This window comes from Megalops cyprinoides, chromosome 16 (genome assembly GCF_013368585.1).
Source record: "Megalops cyprinoides isolate fMegCyp1 chromosome 16, fMegCyp1.pri, whole genome shotgun sequence".
NCBI classification, from domain to species: Eukaryota; Metazoa; Chordata; class Actinopteri; order Elopiformes; family Megalopidae; genus Megalops; species Megalops cyprinoides.
Genome location: NC_050598.1, coordinates 23,591,846 through 23,614,450, shown reverse-complemented (window position 1 = coordinate 23,614,450; position 22,605 = coordinate 23,591,846). Strand labels below are relative to the sequence as shown.

Here is a 22,605-nt window from a genome sequence, read left to right as displayed (position 1 = left end):
TTGTGCATTTTCTCACCTCTCTAGAATTATGAGTATTCATGCCCACTCCTTCAGTCCAATAGCCCTTCCTAAGCAAGGAGAGATGGCCTTGTTCTCAGTAATTGTGGAGAAAGCTGAGAAAATGAACGCTCTCCTCATCCTTGGAGGATCCAGGGGAGAAAAAAGATGATTGACAGACAGTAGTGGCGAGAACAGCAGGTCTTAACCTTGAGTCTTTTCTCCAGGCAGAGATGCTGATGCCCAAGTGACACGGTCGACCGAACAGTGAGGCGAGCTCGGGTGAAGAGGTTTCTGGGAGAAGGTGGTTGTGGGGGGGAACTCTGACACAACACTCAGACACTGCATGTCAGCTACCATCAATGCGTGTCGTGCCTTTGATGTGAAAACAGAAGGTGTTAAGGCTGATTTATGCTTCAGATTTGAATGCAAAAGCAAATGTCTATGTAGGTGCTGTCTGCCACCTGAAGACCCTTCATGCTTATTGCGTTTTTGCACAGCAATGTGGGGCCACGTGTAGCAACTGCCAAAATGTTTAATTCCAGCCCATTGTTCCTATTGGTCAATTTGCGTTCCAGCTGTGACGGCATTGATCATCAGTCAGTCAACAAGCTCTGTGATCTTGCGGTTGACTGCACAGGGCGTTGCATTGTTACAAAACCTGGGGGGTGGGTGACAGGGGCTTCATTGTGTGATGAGACACTGCCTCATGATTTCAACCAAATCCAAAACATCCGACTGCAGACAAATCCTCATCATGATTGGACACTGCCAACAAAACTCATGATCTTAACTTAATTTTAACATCATCTGCTGACACTAAGAAGCATTTCTCTCTTTTTATTCAAAGCATTTTAAAGCTGAAATGGATACCGAGGAATAAATTGTGCTAAAAGGAATTCTAAGACCTAATTTTTTTGAGTATCTTTGAAGACCTAACTGACTATTTGAAAGTGATGAGTAGCATTACAAGTTTTGGGCGGAAAATGTTGGGACATTTGAGCAAATTAATTCTGAAGTCAGCACCACTTGGCGCAATTACAATTTCTCATTCCAAGTTAAGCGAATGGCTGTTGGGGGCCTTCAGTCCTTAAGCCAAGCTGACAGGGGAGAGATAAATATATCAAACACAGGCATGTGTGGAAGTCTTGGCAAGGCCTGTGCTGTCAGAAGTGCAGAGGTCCAGTAAACACTAACCTGCTGCGAGATAATCCAGCTCGTCCACCACCCCCCACGCCCCCCATAACCTGCCAGCCCCCCCTTTCATCCCTCCACAGCTGGACATAGACACAGTCAGACCAGAACTGGAAGAAGGGATGATTCATACATCCGACAGAGCTGAGGACCTCAGCACACAATGTCACCAAACATGAGCAATATAGTCTGACCCTTAACCAGTACTTTATGCCCCCCAACAGACACACACACACACACACACACATATACACATACAGTATATGTATATATGTTTGTATATTTCAGAAATGGACTTAAAGTGTCAAGCCAAGGCAGAACAGCATAGAGTCCTCCTTTCTTAGAAGTATGCTGTTGCCATACACAGATCGTGTAGCACAGTGGAGATTTCAGGTCGTTCCAGACGTGCCGGATAGGAGCAGAGCTATCGTTAGTCTGACAAGAGCTGTCAATAGTGATTCACCAGCAGAAAGTGGTCCGTCTGCACAGTAAATTACATACAGGAGCGTTCGCCAGGGGTCAAGACAACCTGACCCCTGCTCTTGTTGAAAGAAACAATGGAACAACGGCAGCAATCAGCTATTCCCCTAGCCACCTGTTGTGGTTCCATCCGACAAAATGCATTTCTATTACTGGTGGGCGCCGGCTATTAGCTGACTCTGACAATGACTCTAAAGTGAGATGGAGAGGTTATTGAAATATCATATTGGTTTTGTTGACCCCTGTGCTTGAAAGCAACAGCTTTCTATAGTTGCCAAACAGGCATGTAGAAAGCAGGATTTTGAAAAGAATGCAGCATGTTTTTGTTTTTCTTTTTACTTGTATTTGCTATTTCGCAGGAATCTGATCTCAGCACACACTTTTTAAGTGTTGTTGCTTTTGTGTGGCAAAGAAACGGATCAGGGCTGTTTCCTTAACCGGGTTCTTCCACGGGTTCTCCAAGCATGCCCGTGAGCAGTACGAGAAGCTGGCCACCATGCACAAGAACATGCAGAAGCTCTATGAGGGCCTGGGAAGCTACTTCGCCTTCGACCCCCACTCCGTTAGCATCGAGGACTTCTTCGGGGACCTGGCCAGCTTCCGCACCCTGTTCCTGGTAAGTCCTGCCGTCTTGTGTAGCCCCTGTCATCTGTTGAAAGTAGTGTCACACAGAAGGCCCTTGTTCCTGTCTGAGCCCTGGGTTCAGCGTCTGTAATTTTGGGGCTTGGAATTCGGTTCCCCATATCCCCGGAGATGGAGAGAACCACGTCAGCCTAACAGTTTCTCTTTGAGACCCTAGCGTATTCAAAGGGCTCTTTTCATAGTTATGTTTCTCCCTTCATCTTAAATTCACTCTAGTCACTCTGCCGGGGTTGGCCCCTCTCTTTGTCCCAACAAGACATTTTTGTCAGCACTGATCACAGGGTAGAAAGGGCTCGATGGCAAGCAGTGAAGTACGTCTGACGGAACCGAGGAGAGCTATCATAGCAGGGCAAACACGCAGGCCATATCCCCAGCCTATAGCGTCATGAGACATTAGTCATAAAAATGAATATGCAGATAGACAAATTGAAGAACTCGAGCTGGAAGTGCTCAACCTGGCACGAGCAGCTGCACTCAGCACCGTAAATCAGCCTTTAGTGTTTTCGCATTTTGCCGCGGCATGAAGAACGCGTTGACAAAAGCCCCACCGTCAACATGTGAGTCATAACCATGGATCCTCTGGGAGGTGCAGTGGACTAAGCTGACCTCCTGGTCCTTGGCGGGGTGTTGTTCCAGAGCCGCTCACTGGAGGCAGTGTGGAGGCTTTCCGGGTGTGTTTCGTGGTGCCAGCGGAAACAAAGCGGGGGCTAGCAGTGCCACAGGATAATTGGCGAAAGCTCCGGCAGATTAAGAAGCAAAATAGCAGTGGTTATCTGTGTAACTGGGGAGGGTAATGGAATAATTTCTCCCACTGCTACCAATGCTTTGTGGTTGTTCTTTAAAAGAGACCGCACGGTGATGGTCATCATTAGTGCATTGCATTATGAGTAATAGGAGGGAGGGAGGGAGGGAGGGAGAGAGAGTGCAACCTGCTGAAGAGAGAATACTTGCCTTGTCTCAAGAGTAGGAGATGAGTTGAACTTATTTCACCGAGGCCCTTAAAGACATTTCCCTGACAGACCTGTGAGCTGATGGAAGGACAGGCTTATAGGACAGATTAAAGCATACATAAACTGCGCTCAGAATGGAATGTATAATATATTACTGAGCGTGTAACTTCCTTGCTGATAAAAGAGACTCGGGAACCTCTTTATCTTCTAAACGGGAGTTTCATTAGTGCCGCGCTGTATGTGACGGCCGCGTAGACACTGCCTCCTTTGCCTCCGCTTCAAAGCGCCAGCCAAGACTTAGGCAGGCGGAAAGGGTGAACACTGCAAGAGCTGTGATTTACCCAATCTAAAAGAGGTTGAAAATAGTACTTACATACCTCACCAAAATGTTATTTTAAATAATGTTTTTGAATAACCTGATTTAAAAATAAATGCATAAGTTCTCAAACTATTTTTCTTCATAAAATTGGAATGCCAATGGATTGCTGAATTCCTTTTTTTTTCTATAAAAAAAGCCAATTTATAGTAGGACAAACTACAGGTACTGTTCATTACAGTCCAGATATATTATTGTATATATTTTTCAGTAGAAATGGTGAAATGTGATAACCCTGTTTATTAGAATGTAAACAATAAATGCTCAAACCACCAGTCTATTCCAAGGGGCAAATATGTGATTTGTTGTCTGTTTAAGGTTGATCATTCACAATCCTTATCTTATAAGCATGACTTCCATGGTAATAAACATTTTCTTATTTTTTATGACGCTGATACATTCAAACTGATTATGTCAATATCAGTAACCAAACCATTACTGGACATTGATTACTTAGCTCTGCTGTATGTTGGGAAATATTTACAAATTAAGATTTTGTATGATTAATCTATCATCAATCATAACACAAAACTTCCAGTTCATAATGGATGTCTGATTGGTTGAATTAGAAGTGGTACAGAGGGTATGTTAAACAAGAATATACGTAAATTGTGCAGTAATTACAATTCCTGTTCTTATGGAATTTCATATGAGAATTTACAGTATAGGATTGTTCCAGATTAAATATAAAATAGAGTCTCGTGTAGTGTGTAATTACTCTCATTTGGCTCTGCTGGGGTTTTTTAATATAGTTTTTTAAAACTTTTTTTAAAGTCAATTTAGTATTATAGATTTTTCTATAGAAGGGAACATATATATATCTATAGAAGGAACATAGATTCTTACACTAGTCTAGTTAGTTAGAAGGAGAAATAAAAACGAAACTTAATTCACTTCGAGATAAATATTTGACGTCTTGCATTTACGTTTTGGCACTAAGTCAAGCATATTGCCAGTGGAGTTCATCTTAAAGGGGGGTTCATCTTAAACTGTTATGGCAATTGAAGAAACCTTACCCATCATTTACTGAGCAATGCCAGATACTTCCGCGTCATTGTGCGGCGTTATAGTTTCATGAACAGCTGACTGATGAAGCTGCGTGCCAGTCAAAGTCAGCACTTTCTCCTCTCATGTGCTTATTCAGAGAATGCGGTTCAAAGGAATGTTTTCAACAATGTTCACACATAGTTATTGCCTGTGTGATCCTTGTTTGCGGTCGATGGCGTAAATGAAATCCAACCCATTCCTGGGCAATATAAGCATTGCCCTTTGATAAGGCTGGCATACCTGTTCTTTTGTAATCATTAAACTATACAGGAGAGGCTAATGCTGGGAGCTGTATGTCTAAAAATGAAATATATTCAGGTATACTGAGAACATAAAAAACAATGCTCACGTCAGTATTTACATTTCTTCTTCGTCCTCTTCTTGATTTTCTTCATCTTCTCATTCCTTCTTCATTTTCCTCTCCTTCTATCTACCCCGATCCTTCTAGCACCAAAAAATTAAAAGTGTCAGAAAGATGACATGATGTCCAGAAGGTATGCTCTGAGTCTTCAAAACCCATTAATGTGAATGACAAGGTCCCCTTGTCTGAATCTCCCTCCTCTCCTTCCTGAGTCAGAGCCCTATCTAAAACTAACTTTCATTCTTCTGATCAAAGTGCACCACACACTGTATGGCACTCCCTCAAGAGTTCAGCATTGCTCTGGTATTAAAAAAAAGTCTACATGAACTAAAACCGTATATTATATATCTATATCTATAATTATTATACCCACCAGTGAATGCTATTAATAAATGGAACTTGAGTACCAGAGATGCAGTATGGGGGATGATGACTGAAGCAAACCACGAGACGAGGTAGCCCATCCCAGCGGGATCTCATGTGGGTTCCCACACTTACAGTACACCACAGGTTTAATTGATGACTCAAGCCTCTGGTGTAGCAAGGGCTACAACTGGTATGTCTTTATATAATATCTAAAATCACCTTTGCTGCCGCGGGAATTCTGAAGATCAAAATGTCTCAGGCTGGCGAGGACAGTTGAACAGTTATCATTCTGAATGTTACTCAAGGTCAGTGCTTGGGACAGGATCCCTTTTTATCCAGCTGACCCTTGCCTGCATCTGTCCTCTGTTCCTAAAGCTATATGTCAGGGAATGCTAACTAAACTGTCACAAGAAATTGCTTTTGGGCTTCCTTGATAACATGTTGTTAAATATATTCGTATTTATGGTAGCTTAAGACTTAACCAGATTTCAGTAAACTTTTGATTTTGATCTTTTGAAGTACATTGCTCATAGCATTTTAATTGTCTCTTGCCAAGTTCAGTTTGGCATTCAGAGATGGCATTAACACCCACTATATAGGAGGAATTCTAAACAGACAGATGTGGCACTTAATTGGCTTGCACTTTACAGATATAGATGAGAAATGACCCACCTCTTTGCATGATGATGATGTACATTTTCAATGCATTTCTTATTAAAATGATTTCTTTATTGACTGTAGTTAAGCTTAAGGAATCAAACTGATGAAAAAGCACAGAGAAAAGAGTTCAGCTGCAGCTGACATAAAAAAATGGAGAATGTACCATTCGTCCTCCAAGTCAGACCCCAATAAATTGACATGGTTTCACTAGATGCCTGCCTCTACTTTAAAACACTGTGTAAATGCATTTCTCCATTTGATTATTATTATTTTTTATTTTTAAAATAATAATTATCATAGTAATGATAATATAAACCACAGGGAGATATATGATTATCCCTATATAATCCTGACTTGGAGCAGGGGGAAGGCTTCCTGTGTATTAATGAGTTATCAAAGTGGAGCAGATGGGGAATGAACTAACAGTCTTACTTGTTAATTGAGTGCGCTTCTAATAAGACTAATAAAGCCAGGAGAGGTGAGGAGTTGCGTGATGGAGCGTTGCCACATGGCGGAGGGCTCCACAGGGCTGATGAGTCACTTCGTCAGACGCGTGACTCTGTGTTTGCAGGGGCTATGGGCTGTGTCTTATAAAAACAGCAATACCCCTGTCAGCAAGATGAACCATAATAATGATGACTATGATGATAATGTCTTAACATGACACAGCTACTGATTCTCTCAGCGCCGCCATGGCTGATGCGCCTACAACTAAAACGGTAACTGTTATTGCTGCTGCTGTTACAGCCTCTATTACAACTGCTACGCAAAATCGTCATAATAATAAGCTATACCTGATCGTCGGGAAAAGGGGTCATTATCGTAACTGGTCGTTAGTAACCCAATTTCAACGCTAAGTTTCATTTGTTGCGGTTGCACTGCTTGGAATTACGGTGCTATAAATAGTTGGAGGCATTTCACATTTATTGCATTGAAGGTGGCTTAATCACAGCACAAGTGAGCGATTTCGTCTGGGCAAGCACAGGCTGGAGGCACGGCAGCAGAGCTCTCTACTGTGAAAGGGAAGGATGAGACAGGAGATGAGGTGTAAGGGGGGCGGGGGCGGGGGGGGGGGGGGGGAGTGGGGTGTCGCAAACAGCCCTCATCAATATTTGAGAGGCGACAGAGAAGGAAGAGCCCGTCGGCCTCTGTTCTGGGGTGCAGGGCGCGGGTGTTCGGCGAGGCCCATCACCAGCTGGGTGAGGTAGCTGCGTCCCTCCCGCAAGCCTGTCCGTGTGACTCAAGGTGGGGACAGCAGAAGCAGAACCCTCCCAGCCATCAGCACATAATTCCATTTCCCCCATGAATCATCTTAGATGGATGTCTGCTGCACATACGTGACCGAGGGCTAAGGGTTGGGGGGAGGGTTACAGATCGAATGAGGACGTTCCGTCAATCTGCGTATTCTATCTTTCCACTGGAGCCAGAGTGCGTAAACATACGTTTCATCCCCGTGGTGTTGCCAGATCTGAAAGTAGATGTAAATGCTACAGGCATGCAATTTTTCTTGCCCGGCAGCGTAATTATCATTCAGGACTGGGGGAAAGGTGACAAATCAAAGTGTCACCTTGCAAGGCCAGACATTTTAGCCATTTGCCATACTGCAGCTTCCGTAGTTTGTAAAAAAATGTATCTGTGCAGTATGGTGAGGATGGCAGTGAACACAGGGGGCAGAGGCATTCATCTCAACCAGTAATGAACTTGTTATTTTTGTCTTATACAATAATTTGCTGTGATACTTGCTTAAACTTGTTACTCACATTTAACCTCTCCGCCTGTACAGTGCCGCTACTGTGTCTCCATTAGGCCACCTCAGAACATGAATTATGATTTTGTGAATTTATGAGGTTTCAGCTCCAAAAGGAGGAGCGCGGCATAGAGGGAGTTGAGGCAAGGCCCCAGTTGACAGCATTGTATTGCACTGTTCATGGATGATAGCAATCTAGTTGTCTGATTAATTCAGTTGTAGGTAGAGACTCAATGCAAACCTCCTGTCTGCCTCCCTGGAGATTTCTCTCCCTCGCTTTTGACGCTCCTCTTTGCAGCTATCTCCATCTACCTGAATCCTCTTTTACATAACCCATCCAGAGCCCTCTAATTAACAGAGCCACTTTAAGCTAAGGTTTGTCTATAATCTGCTTTCCTAATGACTTTGAATTCTTTCTTGTGCAAATGCAATTATCTGGTCTAATTTGCCTTAACATATTGATTAGTGTCCACCACTGTCAAACTGAGGGCTTCCTGTGGTTTTCAATCTTTGCTTTTTTATTGTCTAATTTGTTACATACAGATTCATTTTGTTTTCAAATAACTTGTCGACTGTGGCTCATATCAGCATTCAATATCCCAAAGTACACAGAAAGACTCGGGAGGCTATATGTGAAGCCGTTTGATGGGGTTGTATTCCAGGAAAACTGACAAGGTCAAGGTCAGAAGTGATTGTGCAGAACAAATTAAGCATTTCAAATTAAGCATTGCAGTAATTGCCAGTGTGAATTGACAATCACTGTGTATTTAATTTTAAGTGGAGTTCTCACATATATTCTATTTTTGGCATGCCTCAGTGACTCATGCAAATGTGGTGAACCTATCAGTGATATTAACAAGCCATTGTTCCCGTACAGGGTCCTAACATACACTGTATCATTGATTCAAGTCTTTGTTCTGACTGATCAGAGTGTCTCCTGTTGTATGGAATGCAGACATGAAAACATACACCACTGGATTTGATTTTCTAATATCTTAAAATCAAGGAATAGTAATAAAACATTGACAAAATCATAAACATTGCCATCAGCTAAAAATAAAACATTTAAAACACAAAGGGATTACATATTTGTTGCCATGGCAATTAGTGGTACTGCATGTTTGATCAGAGCGAGATAATTATCTAGCGTAATCATGTTTACAGTCAGAATTGCTTGTTTGTTTACTCAAAGTTTTGCCCACAGGAAGTATTTCAGTAGCTATGAATAAATAATTATCCAATTAATGATCTAATACACTATGGCATTTGTATAATCTGTCTCTGCGAGGACAAAATTTGTATTGTGTTAGTGTACAAAGACCACATTTATTCATGAAATATTTATAGCAGCCAAAATCAAAACACACAATTTCCAGTTGCTTAATCTATATATCTGCTCAATTATGCAGCATTGCTGAACCATGTATGGCTTTGTATATACAGCAGTAATGACTTAATGTTTGTGATGAAAAGAGTACTAAATAAAAAACATATTTGAAATAACCTACAAAAAGCATGTGTGCATATGAACACAACTATAAATGTATATGGTAAGTGCACATGTATGCACGTCCCTGTTTCTGACTGCACCCTGTTGGCATGTGTTATTTATGCACATAGACGCATTAATAGGTGAGTAAAGCGGAGGATGTGCAGGCATGCTCCATTAGGCAGGGCGAATGCAGAGCAGGTGTCTCTCTGTCCTTGTCATCTGACAAGGAGACTTCCACAATGAGCCCTCTTGTCCTTGGGCTTGAGACTAGCCGGGCTATTGACTGGTAGGATGAGCTGCTATTTCCTCCCCTTCCCTGACGCGATCCCTATAATCCCCTGTTTTAGCAGTGAACAGCACGCTCGCATCTCGGTCCGGAGGAAATCTTCCAGGGGTTTTGGCTGTTGGCATGTGTTATTCAGGACCAGGAAGCGCAGCTTGCTAACCTCCAGTAACCCCCCCCCCCCCCCCCCCCCCCCCTCCCTCTCCTCCGTGCCCCATGGTCTCCTCCGCAGACAAGCCCAGGCGTAGGCCCAGGGTGAGGAGACGTGTCTCCAGCCATGCTCTACCGCTCTGCAGCCTCTCCGGCCCCACAGGATCCCACCATTTTTATATCCTGTTTTTCTGTTTTTCTCAGGACCTTGGCAACATTTCAGTCTGCGGAGAGCTTTCTGAAAGGGATTCAGTGTGAATACCCTCCATTCCCCATTCCCCATTCCCATACACACGAGCACACACACGCTCGCACAAGCACACACACACATATAGGGAGAGAGAGAGAGGTTGTATATAAAATATGTTTACCTTAAGTTTTAGAGTAGCATTTTCTCTTGCATTTTCTGTAATGTTCTGCCATCGGCTCCCTTTGATATTTATGATATGCTGTTCTGTTTTTCACTGCTGTGTAAACATGAACACACACCTGAAAGTCTTTTTATTGACATAGTAAAAGCATGTCTTGGATCTGCTTTTAGGGATTATGCATTCCCGGCCTGCTGCCATTCTGATCAGTTGCATTCTTAGGCTCAGCCAAAATCCTAATGCAACGCCCTCTTTCCACAATGTCTATCCCGGTTTAGTTTGAGGTGGTCAATTCCTTGCTCTCACCAGAGCACAGCGCAATGTTCTGTATCTTCTCTGATTGCCGAGATCAACAACAGTCAGGGCAGTGAGGCTTGGGAATTGTGTTAATACGTTAAAGAGAGAGATAGCAGCGTCTGGTTGCCTTCCGGCTGGGAATTAGTGCTCCAGTATGTGTGTGCCTGAGTGCATCTATGTGTGTGTGTGTGTGTGTGTGTGTGTGTGTGTGTGAGCGAGCGTGTGAGCGAGCGTGTGAGCATGCACATATGTGCGTGCACGTGCGTACATGTGTGTATGTGCAGCTGTGAATGTATTTGTCTGTGTCTGTGTAGGAATGTGATTGTACATGAGAGAGTATTTGGTTATGTGTGTTTACGTGGGTGTCTCAGGCTCGAAGTCTGAAGTGCCCAAACGCAAGTGATGAAATGGTGTGCTGGGAATCTTACGTGAAATTACACTAAGCAGTGAATTTCATATTAGGCTGCGCTTCATCCCCTCACGATGCCTGAAGGCGGTGGGAACAGGATGAAGATAATGTCGTGATAGAGCTGTGGCTGGTTACTAAGTGCTGAGGGGGAGAAGGATCACTGTAAGTTGTTCAGTGCGGGAATGAAATATACAGTATATCAGCCTCAGCTCTGTATCCGTATATCAATATGTCATTAATAGCTCCTTAAATAAGGCATATCCCACTGTATCATTCCATCATATCTTGTGTAGATACTGAATTTTTTATCATTGGTTTACTTACTCATCATCATTTGTCTTTATGTATTTAAGCTTAACTCTACCCTGAACATATCTGACAAAGGCAAACAAAAAATAACAGAAAACATGTTTGTGGCATTCTTTGTTTGTTCATCGTTAAAATATTCAGTCATTTGTTGTATCATTCATATTCAGTGCTCTTGATTTTCGCATTGCACATGACACAACAGTCTTGATAGAACTTAAATTGAAAACTGAGAACATACAGAGAAGTATCGTAACACAGGGAGCTCATTGTGTGACACAGTGTGTTTCTACATGTATTGGTGTTTTCTTGGGCCTTAACTGTGTAGTTGTGCTCACCCCATGGCAGCTGCACACTAGACTGTGCTCCATGAACTGTGCTGTGGAGAATTCATCTGGAAGACGCGTATGTTTGAACGCATCTCTCTCCCCAATCCCCCCCCTCCCCACTTCAGGAAGCCATGAAGGAGAACCACAAGAAGAGGGAGATGGAGGAGAAGATCAAGAGAGCCAAGCTGGCGAAGGAGAAAGCGGAGCGCGAGAAGCAGGAGCGCCAGCAGAAGAAGAAGCAGCTGATTGACATGAACAAAGGTACGGCACTCCCGCCACGCCGGAGCTGGAGGGCGCTGCGCAGCGCCAGCTGCGTCTTTCAGCCGAGCAGAAGCACAGGGCTGCGAACACCAGCGTGGCGAAGTGTTTACGCACGAACAGCTGCTTGCGATAGTAGAGGCAGCAGTAGTAGTAGTAGGTAGGCACGGTTGTGACATTAGCATTATTATGATGATCGTGATGTAGTCATGGAATACGGCCAGGACTGATTTCCTGGATGACCTGTCGTGTTCCAAGGTTTCCGTTGGCATTGCCTGTGATATTATGGAAGAAGGAGCGGGCTGTCTCTTTAAATGCACCACATGAGTCCCGTATGGGGCAGCCTGCCTGTCTGTCTGCTGGGAATACCTCAGCCCTGCCGGGCAACTAGCAGGCAGACACCCGCAAGTGCCGTTCGGGATGTAGGTCATTTGTAAAGATAGGGATCTCAGGTTCACTGCCTTTGTAGAGCAGACAGATAATAGACTGGCAGATGTGGGAGCCATCTATGGAGATGCCGTTTTAATTTTGTTCTTTTTTTATTTCCCGCCCACTTATGGAGGCACTGACAGCATTAGGTGCAAGTTCAACAGAGATTTGTAGTAATACTCTAAAATGTCAACATCCACCCAGCCCTTCCTATTTTGGAATGGGAGCTTGCTCTTTTAATAAACATTTTCTGTTATATCTATTTTTGAGCCATTGATTCTAAAATGCAGATCCAGAGAAACAGGAAAGCAGATTTTTAAATTGCCTTGTCTGGACAATGTGTTTGCTCATTTATTTTAATGAACGTAATTTTCCCCAGCTCTGTAGTTTACATTTTCATATAATTGCTCCTTATCTCCCTTTATAAATAAGGCTACCGAACAAAACACATTATTGATCTCAGGATTCTGTGTGAAATGCAGCTAATGAGACCACAAGAAAATCGAGTTGTACCCACACCTAAAGGGACATATATATGGGTAATATTGGTTTCATTTACAAAATTATTTCGGGAGCCGTCATGGGACAATACATATTCCAGTGTTTTACTTAGCAGTTCTGGTGGAAGTGTTGAGGGAAAATTTTGTGTTCATGTCTAAGAGCTTTTTTTTGTTCTTTTTACTTTCCCGCATACACCCGCACTGAATGGCCTACCAGCTTCAGATGTCACACTGAGGACCTTTTGCAGCAGTGTATTTCAGAAATATGACAGGACACCCTCCAACATACTGTAAATCTTAGAAGATAATAGAGCTGTTGAAATTTACAAGTGACAGATTTAATAATTTAGAATGCCTGCCCGTTGAAAACAAACATAACATATAACATAATTTTAAATAGTTCTGCTGTGTTATATGAAGTGAGCGCTATAATTGCTTTGACTTATAGGATTGGGCAGTAGATGCGTAACACACGTGCACTCTCACACATGCACACACACTTTCTCCTACAACCTACACTTTTGTTTGGTTTGTTTGATCTGGCACATGCTGATGTCATCACACAGCTAGAAGCAGCCTCCCTTTCCAGTCAGTATAAAAGGGTGAACCTTTAACAGGAAGGAGAAGAGAGGGAAAAAAAAACTATGGTGGCCAACTTCAAATCGACAGCAATGCTGGTGACACATCGATACGGGCTGTTTGTTGTGCCGGGTTGGGTTTGGAGCTCCTAAATTGCTCTGGTTTGTTTGTGGTGAGACCAATAGACATCATTCGGTTGCCCTCACAACGTCTCTCAGCACTAGGTCGCTTCGACTGAACTGTTTGTTTTCTCTGGGACTCGTAGCCCTGCATTTTTGGATTCGCGCATCCCCAGCCGGCTCCCTGCAGCTGATTTGTTTTTCGGCCTCTCCGCTTCTGTTTGGTTTATGGTAGGATTTTGTGGTCCTGCCTGTATTTTGTTTCCCCCGTTTTCCCACAAACACTTTAACGGACACCACGCAGGGAGCTGGACTTTCACCTCTGCCAAAAAAATAAACTTAACCGAACGTTAGTCCATCGCCTCTGGCAGCTGTTGGAGCCTGGAAAAAACAAAGCTGGCCTGAGAGGAGATCCCGAGAGTCAGAGTTCACCTTTGCCTCTCCTGGTCGGGAGGGCTGCCTTGTGCCATGCTTGGGCTTGTTCGTTTGCTTTTTCGTCCACTCACACACAGAACTCACTTAGGTTAGGCTGGCTATTTTCCCTTTCAGCCATTTATTATCATTTTATTTCACACCAGGGAAGCAGCTCCCAACACATATTTCCTGTACCCGACAGATTCTGTAGAATCATTGCATCCTCCAGGTACCTTTGAATGCTCCTCCTCATAAATTAAATCTACAGTCAAGTAGGAATATCCAGACTCTGATGTGTACACACATTAAAGATGAACAATGCTATGAATTTTGGAAAGTCCCCATGTAGTTTTAAATGGGGTTTAAGTTTTTTTTTCATTGTTATTGTTGACAGTTTTGAGACAAAGTTTTTAACATTTTAAAATGTTTCATCATTCAAGCTACTGGGTTTTATTCAGTGTATGGAAAAAAGGGAATTAATCTCTCTGAAAGACAAAGATTTCCTCAATATCTAATGGATGCATGTATTTAAAAGTGAAATTCATCTTTGAAGTGAAGGGAAGGGAGCAGTGGGTCTGCTGTTGCTCATTCTGCTTTTGTACAGTTTTTTCTTCATAGAGTTTTTATGTGAAGGAGAAATGTCAATATGCCCAGCATATTTGCCCTGCAAGTCTCTACCTTCTTCTTTAGAAAAAATGACAGCCTTTCACAACAAACTTGACTATTCCTACTGATCACAACCAGGAATCGTCTGTATTGTCAGAAATATTCAATTGGGAAATATGTACTTCAACTCTTTGCTGAAGTTTAGTTTTATGTAGCAATAATTTATTATTGATATCAATCATTTAATGTTATTAGCAGCTTTTAAAAGGAGGCTGAACATGGTGTCTTAACACCTCAATCAAAGTTTTTTGTCGTCTTTGAAAAATGATCTTAAAAATATATTTTTACCCTAATTAAAGTTTGATCTCTATTTTATGCCAGATATGAATCAAACAATCTTTATTTTAAAACTCTTTCAATGATTGTTTGGCATGCTGTCAAAGCCAGATCTGGCAACCATATGTACAGTGTTGGATTTCCTTTCTTACTGGATTTCAGTCCTGGAATTTTACACTTTTAAATGGTCCCTTTATTTACGTTTGCAAGAATTCCTGCATTTAATATTTCCAATATGTATTTGCGCAAGTTGATAGATCATGGTAGGGTGTTGTAATGCAATTTCAAAGGGCTATTTTTGTGACGAGATGGATTTCAAGTCATTTCGCAAATAGGGAACTAATCCTCTTCACATGCAAATGATTAACAATGAAATAAATTTTTAACGATAATTTAATTCATTCTGATTTAAGAGGATGGTGTCAGGTGGGGGGAGGGGTGTGAGCTAACGCTAACAGCGGTTGAGTAATACCTTTTTAAAAAACCAGCTGCTGCAAATGCAAAGGTGGCCTCATAAGTCCTGCCACGCAAGTACTTCCTTGTGGTGTGTGATTGATGGATGAAGTGAGAGAGGGAGAAATCTGCTTTCGTTGTGAAGTATTAGAAATACTAATATGGGAAATTGCTTATGAAATCATTACCCAGTGCCCCATTTGTTTTAATTTGCTCTAAGTGGATTTCCATATTCTCTTAGACTGACCAGATGTTCAGCATTCACCAAATTGCTTTACCCACTGAAAGTGGATGGCAAATGCTGTAAAATAGGCCTAAATCCACGTAATCCTTCTGTCTCTAATAGGGAAAGACGTTTCATCTCAGCGGGATATTTATTACGCCGGCAGATATGAAACAATGTCGCACACATTGTGCAGTGCCTGTGGAGAGGGGAGCGTGGGCTGGTTCAGGAATGACTGGACTGACTCCTGGGTGTTTCTGCAGTGCGGGGACACAACTGGGCCACCAGAACCACTGCAGCTCGCTGATTGCATCATAGGGGTCACTGATGAGGTCGATCAGAGTGCGCGTTCCCTCACACTGACAGCATCTCCAGTCAAATCCTCTCAGTTCTAATCCAGCCTCAGAGACGCATACAGGTTTGATCAGAATGGGACACGGCACAGTGGAAGCGTGGAAACACATGAACAGACTGCTGTGAATACGTGTAAAAGCTAAATAAAGTAGGTAATGCTTTGTATGAAGGATCCTCCATAAGAACTATGTAGTTTCTTTTTTGCACAACATAAGCATCCACACACAGTTATGGCAACTGATATACCTGTCGAAGGGTCACTGTGTCACCATCTATGTCTTAAGTGACATTACTATGACATTCTGATTTGGTATGTCTTGGTAGGACAGATTTGGAACATATGGTGACAAAAATGTTTGAATACTTGTGTAGTTATTATTAATGGCTTCTTTTGTCAGGTAAGCTTCTTAATCGAAAGTACTCATAAAAAACTGTACTGATCCATAAGTTTTAATCATTAAATTACATGTCTTTCTGCTTTGTTATTCCTTAATTCATTATTTTTTTTAACTTTCTGCCCCTTAAAACTGGCTGCTTGTGGTTGTGATGTTGAAGTCAAAAGTGCTAATTCTTGATATAAGGATCCTTTGAGGTTGATGTGCTAAGCGCCTGTGGCCAAAAGCCTTCCTCTTGCCCTTTTGTACTGGCACCTTTTTTGACTTGGCACATTACTGACGTGATAAGAACTGTAATGAAGGTGAATTAACCATCCCTGACTGGAGTTGCTCCAAGTTTCAGAACAAGCACCAAGGATCATTTCCTGGCTGATGAAATATAGATGGCTGACTGCAAAGGACCACCACTATCACAGATAATAAACAGCAGCCAAGAAATATTTTAAGTCCTCCATCAAACGCATTTCCCCAACTTATTAATAACTTGCGCTAAGCAGAAATTAGCTGTAGTGAAAATAGCCGGAGGTTACTGTGTGTCAGATTGTAGGACCGGGGATAATATGCATTGGCAGGTAAAAGATGAATCTTATGGTCTTGTCTGGCAATTCTAAGATTAACTTCAAAAGAAGGAAAGAGAAGGGGGGAAAAGAACCTCAAGTGAGGTAGTACAATGTTACATCATGTCAATATAGCATTGCGGCATGGGAGGGCTTTTGTTGAAGTAATACTGTTGTAGTAGTACGTGCATCTTTGGAATGAAAATACAGTAGTCCCCCCTTATCCGAGGAGGGTATGTTCCAAGACCCCCAGCGGATGCCTGAAACCGCGGATAGTACTGAACCCTGTATATACTATGTTTTCTCCTATACATAAATGACTAACGGGCGGGTAGCGTATACAGCGTGGATACGCTGGACAAAGGGATGATTCACGTATCGGGCGGGACGGCGCGAGATTGCATCACGCTACTCAGAATTGCGTGCAATTAAAAACTTATGAGTTGTTTATTTCTGGAATTTTCCATTTAATATATTCGGGCTGCGGTTGACCGCGGGTAACTGAAACCGCGGAAAGTGAAACAGATAAGCAGATAAGGGGGGACCACTGTAATGTGGTCCATGCAAGCTGCCTAATGAAAGTTAGTTTGTCTGCATTTTTTTTATGTCTGTTATACTTCCATGACTTTTTCATGTTTGTTTGGACATGGCAGAGTTTCATATGAGGGTTTCAGGGACTTTTTATGGACTTTTTCTCTAAATTATGAATATAATCTTGCCACACATCAAAAGTTAAATCAATTCAGTTCACTTTGTAAAGAGGTCTTATGCAGCATATAGAATTCAGTCATTTACATTGAACAGTTTTCATGCCAGAAGAGGTTATGGTGATATGAGGGGAGTGAAATTAAATTCATCCTTTTTTATTTGCTTTTATGATTTTTGATGACAGTTTCACAGAATATGATTTCCCCAGGATGGTATAAGACTTTGGACACTGCAAACAAGAATGGCATTTTATATTCTTATTAAAGTCGAGAATTGGAAAGGTTTCATCATCAAAGTCATGCCAAATTAAATAAATTACTGCCAAAGTCCACAATAAGGCGAATCATTAGCTTTCTACCGGAATCGTGTGATAGCCTTTTAGTAGTTGCATCCAGTTGTAAAAGCTGGGAAGTAATCTGTTTTGTTTTATTAAAGACTGCTTCAGACATCAGAGAGACTGAAAGATTACTTTATTCTAAAGCAGAAAAGGAAAGTGGAAGCATGAAAGCATTTGGAAAGTTACTGTTGATAAAACTGGAAGCCCTTGAAAAAGATTACATGATTCAGAATTTTTTTTTTTTTCGAAAAACCAACTTAAAGATTACATACTGGTGTACATGTATTTTCTATGTGCTTTACTGATAACTCCAGTCACTACACCTAAGCCTTTCACAAGTTCACAAGACCTTTTTGAGTATAGTAACAAACTTCACACCAAGGTATCCCTGCCTCTGTAGAAAGAACACTCTATAGAGTGTTATACAGTGCTGGCCAAAAGTATTGGCACCCCTGCAATTCTGTCAGATAATGCTCAATTTCTCCCAGAAAATGATTGCAATTACAAATGTTTTGGTAGTAATATCTTCATTTATTTTGCTTGCAATAAAAAAACACAAAAGAGAAAGAAAAAAAAGTCAAATCAAGTATCAATTTACACAAAACTCCAAAAATGGGCCGGACAAAAGTATTGGCACCCTTTGAAAAATCATGTGATGCTTCTCTAATTTGTGTAATTAACAGCACCTGTTACTTACCTGTGACACATAACAGGTGGTGGCAATCACTAAATCACACTTGCAGCCAGTTAAAATGGATTAAAGTTGACTCAACCTCTGTCCTGTGTCCTTGTGTGTACCACATTGAGTATGGAGAAAAGAAAGAAGACCAAAGAACTGTCTGAGGACTTGAGAAGCAAAATTGTGAGGAAGCATGGGCAATCTCAAGGCTACAAGTCCATCTCCAAAGACCTGAATGTTCCTGTGTCTACCGTGCGCAGTGTCATCAATAGGTTTAAAGCCCATGGCACTGTGGCTAACCTCCCTAGATGTGGACGGAAAAGAAAAATTGACGAGAGATTTCAACGAAAGATTGTGCGGATGGTGGATAAAGAACCTCGACTAACATCCAGACAAGTTCAAGCTGTCCTGCAGTCCGAGGGTACAACAGTGTCAACCCGTACTATCCGTCGGTGTCTGAATGAAAAGGGACTCTATGGTAGGATACCCAGGAAGACTCCACTTCTGACCCAGAGACATAAAAAAGCCAGGCTGGAGTTTGCTAAAACTTACCTGAGAAAGCCAAAAACATTTTGGAAGAATGTTCTCTGGTCAGATGAGACAAAAGTAGAGCTTTTTGGGAAAAGGCATCAACATAGAGTTTACAGGAAAAAAAACGAGGCCTTCAAAGAAAAGAACACGGTCCCCACAGTCAAACATGGCGGAAGTTCCCTGATGTTTTGGGGTTGCTTTGCTGCCTCTGGCACTGGACTGCTTGACCGTGTGCATGGCATTATGAAGTCTGAAGACTACCAACAAATTTTGCAGCGTAATGTAGGGCCCAGTGTGAGAAAGCTGGGTCTCCCTCAGAGGTCATGGGTCTTCCAGCAGGACAATGACCCAAAGCACACTTCAAAAAGCACTAGAAAATGGTTTGAGGGAAAGCACTGGAGACTTCTAAAGTGGCCAGCAATGAGTCCAGACCTGAATCCCATAGAACACTTGTGGAGAGATCTGAAAATGGCAGTTTGGAGAAGGCACCCTTCAAATCTCAGGGAGCTGGAGCAGTTTGCCAAAGAAGAATGGTCTAAAATTCCAGCAGAGCATTGTAAGAAACTCATTGATGGATACCGGAAGCGGTTGTTCGCAGTTATTTTGTCCAAAGGTTGTGCTACCAAGTATTAGGCTGAGGGTGCCAATACTTTTGTCCGGTCCATTTTTGGAGTTTTGTGTAAAATGATAATTGATTTAATTTTTTTTTCATTGTCTTTTGTGTTTTTTCATTGCAAGCAAAATAAATGAAGATATTACTACCAAAACATTTGTAATTGCAATCATTTTCTGGGAGAAATTGAGCATTATCTGACAGAATTGCAGGGGTGCCAATACTTTTGGCCAGCACTGTAGACAGATATGCCCTTTGCAAACTGCTTTTCATATAGTCTGTGTGGGTGCTTGTGAATGTAAATATATGTGTACTTTCACCCAAGCAGGCAGACCTTTGTTCTTGTTTCTATGCCTTCCCTTTCCACCGCAACCTCAGAAGAAGGCCATCCTATACTTGCCCAATGCAGATCTTGCAAACGTGTCAATCTCAATTAGCGTGCTTTATCGGAAAGGCAGAATGTTTTCATGAAATGTCCCTGTGAATGTGACATGGGTTGAGGTAAATTAGGATTGATGGTGGCGTGTGACAGCGCTCTCAGACATGGCTGTACCCGCTGGTCGGGGCAGTCTACGCCAGGTGATTATAAAACAGTGGCACCAGAGCGGTGACAAGGGAACTCGCAGTGGAAAGGTCAGTTTCTCACAAGATGTTCCAGCGGCTGGGGAGGGAGTCGGGAACAAAGTCAGAGAGGAGATGGCCTCGGGGAAAAAGCAGCCTGTGGGAGACATCTCCACTCCCCATTCCTAGAAAACATTGCAAATGACTGACAATCCCGTAATTGAACGTGTCCTTGATATCGGGGAGAGAGAAGAAAAATGATCAGAGAAGACGCGCTGTGAAATTGTTATCATCGTGCATTTGCTCAGGTTCAGGGATCTTTGCATCTTTTTTTTTTTGAGAAATTCTTCAATTATCATAATGTCGATGGCTTCAGGTGGCTTGAATGTATCCCTCGTTCCCGACATATAAAAGAAATTCCAGCTATTTTTGCATATCTGCATTTTCTGTCAGTTTGGCAGCATTATTTACGCTTGCTGTCAGGAGCCGGCTTTCTCTTTTGAATTACACCGCATTATACTCCAAAGCCGCGGGGACCCCAGGCGTGAGCAAATTCAGCTCCGAATTCAGAGGCATCCGACTGGCAGTGTGAATTTCTGTCATTACCTTGAAAGACAGCAACAAGGGCAAGAGGCTTATCTGCTGCAGAACATCAGTTCTAATAAATATCCGCATACTTGATTGCAATATATCAGCTGGAAGACTGTCATGTCCCTTAAGGCGATGATAGCATTTTGAATTTTACCCATATAAATATCTGGAGTTAGCCTGGCTGGGGGAAAAAGTTGCATGACTTATACACTGCCTTGAGTAAAGCTGTTGACAAATTGTGATGTAATTTTGTTTTTTTTTTTTTTTTTTAGCAATTTAGCACTACAATATGTCATTTAATTTGACATTGCTTTGTTATATTTTTTTCAGTTAACTCACATGTAAATAATGTCCTTACAGAGAGGTTTTGATTATGCTGTGATAATTATTTCATTACAAATTAAGGTTACTTCAGGGATTTTTTTTCCTTGGAGTTTTTGTCTTCAAAAATATATCAAATAATTTTAATATTTTTAACTGGAAAAAAAAACTAATTAGACTATTACTAAAAGCCCTAATCACTTTAAGGCTCTTTAACTTCATTCAGCTGGCTTTCCCTCAGGTCACCCACAGAAATGAGATGATACATTGGAGAGTTTTTTTATATAGTTAAATTCACCCCCCTGCCCCCAACCCCCCCTCTGAAAATGTACAATTGAATTTCAGCATCTGTGGGTGGTCTCCATTTTTGTAGTTTCTGGTCCATGCATTGGACCTCAAGAGCCACTTTCCCTTGCAGTTAATCAAATGTAATTAGGCTCACTGTGAAGCACATAGAAATCTCATTGTCAGAGCCATTTACCCAGTGATGAAAGATGAAAGTTCATTGCCAGAAAACTCGATGTGGTTTTAGTTCCAGAGGGTATTGTGATATATACAAAAAAAAATGAAGTAAGACTTCCCAAACATATGTACCATTGACTGAGAACAGGGAGGTGGATCTCATTTGGGCGGGGAGGACAAGTGGTGTGCGGGTGATTTAGAGGCAGTCCTGAGTCTGGCAGGCAGACGGAGGGCTCGTCCATCTTTGAAACTTGTGAGGATACGCTCCCTGTTTCTGTGTCAGTTCCCTGTTACCGTGTCCCTGCGTGGCCTGCTTAAAGTGGTGCGTCTGAGTGAGGCCGTCCTCCTCCAGATGGATCATCAGGGTTTCTCACGCTCACCGGCAGCCAGACTCTCAGACACTGCCCCATACCTCACACCTTTTCCGTTTCGTGATGGACTTCGCATGTGTCCCTCGAGCCCTCAACCAGGGGGGTGGGAGGCAGTCTGTCGCTCTTGCAATACAGTATCTGTGGCGTTTTTTTCCTTATTTTTTTTCATTTGTTTGTTTTTTCTCAGCCTCGCATGGGGCCTCACAGCAACCATCCAGATGGAGGGTTTATTTTTGCTTTTGTTTGTTTATTTATTCATGCATCCAGCTATTCAGGGTATCACTGGGGCTTTCGTCTCTGCCTGGAGTGTACATCGTCACGGCTGCTAATCCACTTTCATCTTCCCCCCGCCAGCTCTTTGATTCCCTGGCGCTTCCTGTAAAGGGGCAAAGTGACCTCTCTGGTTCCTCTGGTTGACCCCATTGGCAGCTGGTGGTCCATCCACCTCAGATCTCTCAGTCATGCCATTCCAAAATTCCTTGCCCCCTTCCCTTCAGCCCTGTGCCCCTGAGTGGGACGGCTCCCATCCCCGTTCCCCTCTGACCAGGCAGTGAGGGAGCATCCCTAATTAAATTACCGAGGACATCAGTAGATTTACACATCAAGCTGTTACCATAAAACAGTCCAAAAGAACCGGGGCTGGATCTGACTCTTTCATCCCCCTCCTGCTAATCATGTGTCATGCAATGAAAGCCTATGGTTTTTTCCCTCAATCTTTAAATTGTTAAATTGCTTTGATTGGAAATTAACTGCA

At 42.4% G+C, this 22,605-nt stretch overlaps 1 protein-coding gene across 2 annotated transcripts in view; it reads left to right on the top strand.

Moving 5' to 3' along the window:
* diaph2 (diaphanous-related formin 2) overlaps positions 1–22,605 on the top strand; it is a 397,085-nt gene that overhangs the window by 326,830 nt on the left and 47,650 nt on the right. For both annotated transcript variants that reach the window (XM_036548047.1, XM_036548046.1), the window contains 2 exons: positions 2,123–2,287; positions 11,580–11,715. In XM_036548047.1, the coding sequence (XP_036403940.1) occupies positions 2,123–2,287; positions 11,580–11,715 (301 nt within the window). The remainder of the gene's footprint in view (positions 1–2,122; positions 2,288–11,579; positions 11,716–22,605) is intronic.